This window comes from Juglans regia, chromosome 6 (genome assembly GCF_001411555.2).
Source record: "Juglans regia cultivar Chandler chromosome 6, Walnut 2.0, whole genome shotgun sequence".
Lineage (NCBI taxonomy): Eukaryota > Viridiplantae > Streptophyta > Magnoliopsida > Fagales > Juglandaceae > Juglans > Juglans regia.
The window spans coordinates 25408285-25413705 of record NC_049906.1 but is presented as its reverse complement, the minus strand read 5'-3'; the positions used below and the strand labels follow the sequence as shown (position 1 = coordinate 25413705).

The 5421-nt window shown below is 33.7% G+C and overlaps 1 protein-coding gene across 2 annotated transcripts; it reads right to left on the bottom strand.

The window, feature by feature from the left end:
* Positions 1-1022: 1022 nt before the first annotated feature.
* On the bottom strand, positions 1023-2537 carry LOC108997760 (putative F-box/kelch-repeat protein At1g12870). 2 transcript variants are annotated; one of them, XM_035690594.1, is made up of 2 exons: positions 1924-2537; positions 1641-1709 (listed from the first exon to the last, which is right to left on the bottom strand). In XM_035690594.1, exons 1-2 carry the CDS (start codon positions 2518-2520, stop codon positions 1671-1673), a joined length of 636 nt encoding a protein of 211 aa, XP_035546487.1. In that variant the 5' UTR covers positions 2521-2537; the 3' UTR covers positions 1641-1670. The 2 variants fall into 2 exon arrangements, with proteins under 2 accessions (XP_035546486.1, XP_035546487.1); XM_035690593.1 differs by having other exon boundaries at positions 1023-2537.
* Between the last annotated feature and the right edge of the window lie 2884 nt (positions 2538-5421).

The window sequence follows — 5421 nt, the reverse complement described above, 5'->3', positions numbered from 1 at the left end:
CTCGGCAGTACAAGACGAAAGTTGGCATAGATAGGGCGAGATTTATGATACGTGTCGCTTGTATGATGCCTATCGACCCTCGGCAGCACAAGACGAAAGAGTGAAGTATGAAGCGCTGGAGAAGTACCAAGACAGACCCGAGAGCTTGATCTAAGCTGATTTATGAACAACTGCAGATTTTCTTGTTGATTTTTCTGTTTTGCTGTTTGTGTGCTTCAATTACAACTGTTGTGGTGGCTGAGATACCCTTTTGAGTGGTCTAAAACAGGGTAAATCAGTGACTAAGGTGGTGAGAGTTGAGAAGAAGGAAGGTTGAATATTTTCCTTACCGCTACAACAAGATTTTCTGCACTGGTTTGGGAGTGTGCATGTTGATCTATTGCTGTTTGTATATTTCTGTTTTCTTCAATAACAGTGGTTTAAGGTTAAGAATGGTTGTTCGTGGTGGCTTGAGCTCAACTAAGAAAAAATTGAACGCTACCTAAGTTGATCACAAGATTGAAGGATATATAGGAAAGACTTAAAGTGCTGACTTACAAAACAAAATCCCCCAAAACAGAATTAACATACAGGAATCATATTCTCATTTGAACAGCCACAAGCTTAGGCGATGCTCCTTGTTTCACCTCTTCATTTCATTCACTACACACTCTACTAGCCCAAAATATGACTCTAGCGTTGAGGATAGTCAAAAGGAACAACACACTAAATCAAAATGGCAGAAACTTGAAGGAAAAGGAAAACTGTTTTATGAATTGCTGCCCTAAGACTTGGACCAGAAAATTAATCACGATTTTTCACAAACCAAGAAGGAATGATATGAAGAAAAGAAAGTGACACTTACATTATATATGAAAATGCTATAAGTGCCAAAACAAGAAATTCAAATCCCTCTTTCAAGAGGTTCTCAGCATGGCTGAAATGGTGAAGAGGGAAAGAGCTGAGTAAGAGAGGGTTGAAGCATAAATTAAGTATAAACCTAAAAAGTATAAAACGCCTACTGCAGCAAGTATATATAAATTCCCTGAGCTTTCACTTTTTGTCCAATATTAAGCCAATGGCCATATACTTTAAAGTGAAACCATCTCAATTGAAGCTAAAATCTGTCATACTCCTGGACGTCATGGTCCTCATGTAATTCCAATCCACAAACCATTGTATTTAAGCAAAATAGGACCAACTCTTCAACTAAATCAACTTTTGTTACATAAGCAGTCAATTGACTCCATGACCAAAATCACAACATCGATAATGATCTATAGTCCTCTTGGAATACATAAATAATAATAGTCCAAATCTGTGATAACAATATCATAATGATCAAGTGTATTGTTGCTCAAGCACATTCCTCCATCCATTAACTAAAACTAGGCTCTCTCTGTAACTCACCAGCTTAAACATTTCCGAGCCTTCGTCATATATTGGAAGATTCTTTAGTTCTCCTGTTCTTGGATCAAACAATACCAAACATTTATCTGAAACACAATGGCCGCCGTTAAGCACAATCAAACCATCGTCCCGAAATTGTAAAGGACGGCTGGGTACTGCAATCGTAAATAGTTTAGTCCAAGAACATTCCACAATAGACTCGTTCATCACCCATATTTCATACTCCATTGATATTCCAACGTCATTCCTACTACTAATACTATACGTAGGAAAAATCACAGCTACAGAGTCATTGATAATGGCAATGTCAGCAGGAGATCCTACATCATCATGAGGCAACATTATTTCCCGGAACATCTCATTGCTCATATCAAAGGAAAGCAATAAATTATGCTCCCTGTCGCAACGACGAGGAAAATTCAACCAATAACAGAATCCATTTAAGTATGAAGGAAAATTAGATGTTTTAATAAAATCGGCTGAGTTGAGGGATGCATCAATCACTCTCCAAGAATCAGTAGTAAGGTTGTATACCTCAACTTGGTAATGCCGCGGAGAATAGAAGCACGTGATTTTAACCACCTTGAAGTCATTGGTGTTGAGATCAATACCAAAGCCAAAATCGTAACTCGGGACGCGAAAATCAGGGGGGAAAGGGACAAAATCAGGCGGGCGAGGGACAAACGGAAGCCTCTTAGATTCTCTGGTTGCAGGATTCCAAAGCCCTATCTCCCAAGCTCGGTCTGGATCAGGACCAAAATGAAAACGCTCTGCAGAAATACCAACAGCACAAACTATTCCATTACAGGAACCGATGAAAAGTACTGGGGTAACATCTTCTGAGAACAATTGTGGGATGAGATGTATGTCGCCGGAAAACTCCAGGGTGTCGTTAGAGTGCATGGAGAAACGTGGGGTATCTATTGCTCGGTAACGCTCAAGGATGACTCGACGGCAGTGATTGCGATTGTGATCAGAAATGGCGGAAGTGTGGTGCTTTGTGATGAAATGAGGGTTTCTGATGAGAGCATACCAGGCTTTACTCACAGATTTAAATCGCATCAACGATTTTACCGGCAGCGTCGACAAAATTTCAGTCACCACGTCCTCTGGGAGATGGCGGCTCAACATTCTTAATTCAATTTCACCACCAGTTGAGATTATAAAAAAGTATTACTTATAGTGAATTTGAATTTTCTGTAAAGACGCTTTACTAGCTGTGATGTCTTAGACATTAAGCAATTCCATACTCCTCGTTGTGCAAAACCAATGTAATAAATGTTCATATCTGGGCAGGTTTTGTTCTTAATGTGCGTTTTCATGATAGGTTTAGGTTGTGTTTGAATGTTGAAGTGAATTGAGTTAAGTTAAGTTGAGATGATAAAATATTGTTAAAATATTATTTTTTAATATTATTATTATTTTAAAATTTGAAAAAGTTGAATTATTTATTATATTTTATATTAAAATTTGAAAAAGTTATAATGATAAATTGAGATTAATTGAGATTAATTTGGGATCCAAACGAAACCTTAATGCTGAAAATTTATAAAATATTAATTTGCTGTAATTATTTATTAGAGCTTTCTATATATTAATTTTTATTTTATTTAATCCATAAATAAATAAGATTGGTTTTGTTCAGTTAATTAATGGACTTGTTCTGACTTTTATCATATGAATAACTCATCTGTGAACTTAAAATTTTAATAAATTATTAAGATGGTTTTGTTAAGCAGATGAGATAAAATAAAAGTTAAAAGTTAATTAAATATTATTAGAATAAAATTTTTTTAATATTATTTTTATTTTCAGATTTCAAAAAGATAAATTATTTATTTTATTTTATTTAAAAATTTAAAAAAATTATAATAATTAAATGAGATGAAATAACATGAGATAGTTTATTTTATTAGGTTCATGGAAAGGAATGTAATTGGTACAAGTCAGTATAAAAAAATGTCAGGAAGCAATCAAATCAAAGTTAGGATGATTAATAAAAGATGGATTCGATTAATTAAATTTTATATCAAATTTACAATTTTATTATAATTATATTGTTTTCTGCACAGTTACAAATATAATACAAGATATTATTTATTTCCTAATTTTATCAATTCAAATAAAAGCGTGCAGAACATTAATGTATAATAAATTTTAATTTTCCTAAAACCTGCCATTCTATTCAAATTGATATAAATAATATTAATTTTTTAAAATAGGGATTGAGCATTACTATATGCAATTGCATCCATATAAATCATTAAAATAACAGGAAAAACAAAGAATAATTTATTCAATTACAGGCATTTTTACATTGGGTTATAAGTATAATATGTTTTGGAAAGACCAATTCAGGTATATTGGATTATTTTAAATGGCTCGTAAGTCCAAAATTTATTATGATGAATTAATGGCTTTTATTGGGATAAAATAATTAGATTTAAAACTCATTTCATATTTATGGAGCAATAGAACTCATATTTATTGGTTCCTAAACTGAATAATTTATTTAAAAGTCCAAAAAAATACAGTGCACAAGTTGGACTCATTTTAAAATTTAAGATCAGTCCATTAGAATTGTTAATTGACGTAATTCTTTATATTATAGATAAGCCCTATAATTTAATATTAAATGATCCAACCCTTATGTTAAGAGGGTAGTGACTATTACTATCCTCTTACTACCGATTTACTACTTGTATTATATTTGAATTTTTTTTTATCATTTTAAAGTATTTTTTAATATCCTTAATCATTCATAAAAAATTCAAAAAATATATAATTTTAGTAATAGTCTCTTACTTAACCATTAAGTAAAATTGAAAATTAAAAAAAATCAAATATAAAAAAAATAATAAATAGATAACCTTATCATTATCCATGTTAAGATCCCAATTGAGCTCCTAATAGACAACTTTAAAGACCAATAGACGAAAACCATAAATTATAATTAGGAAAACTCTTGAGACAGGTGAATTCGAGGACCCATTGCGCACCAAACGCTGATGTGGAAAATGAAACGGAGCGTTTCATTGAATTCACCTACGTTCAACTTATCGATCAGCCAATGCTCCTTTTTGAATAAAACGCCATTTCTCTTTTCTCGGTCTTCCCACTCCCGGCCGGACTTCGCTATATATTTTCCCTCTTCTTCCAACTTATCTATTTCGATTTGTCTTTCATGGAGTCCTCCGCTATTCTCCGATCTTTTTACTGTAACTCTCTCTCTCTCTATATATATATATACACACACACACATACATCATCATCTAACATTGGAAGCAACGGTGTGAGCCCACCATTTCCAATTCATCAACGGGTTATGTGACTTTCTTCTCCAAAACATCCCAAGCTTCAGAAAGATAACGCCTTGAGGTTGCAGATTCATCAACAACATCTTCTTCCTCATCTTTCTTTCCAAATCTTTGCAACCCAGGAACGACTGAAGCCAAGCTTGAATTCCTATCTTCTTATGAGAAAACAAAACCCAGATCCATAAATTTTAGCTCTTGAATTTGATGATCTATGTTTACTTCGAAATCCGATGAACTATGTACATTTGGGAGTTGTTTCTTGAAGATTTTGAGGCTGAACCAGTAAAAATCAAAGAGCTCCATGACCTCCTCTGGGTCCATCAATGGCGGCAATGAAGGAAAAAATATAAGGATTTTTGTAGTTTTGGTACAATAAGAACCTTGGTAAATGCATATATACTGGAAAAACTCTACCTAAAAAAAATTCACCAAACACAAAGTGGAGGTGGAGGGGAGACGGAACTGGGTACAGGTACAACCGTACAAGTATGTAGTGAGTAGAGAAAAAGACGAGATGTTCTGAATTAGGTGATAAACTTTTGTTGTATTTTATAGCTGCATTTAATGATGCAATAAATGAAAAGCCATGTAGTGTTAGGTGCACAATCGGTCCACGACATTGCTTGTACCTAGCAGGGCTGTTATAATTATATCCCAGACCCATGAAAAGGCCCAAACATGATTACCCAACCCTCAGACCCGAAACCTTATAAAT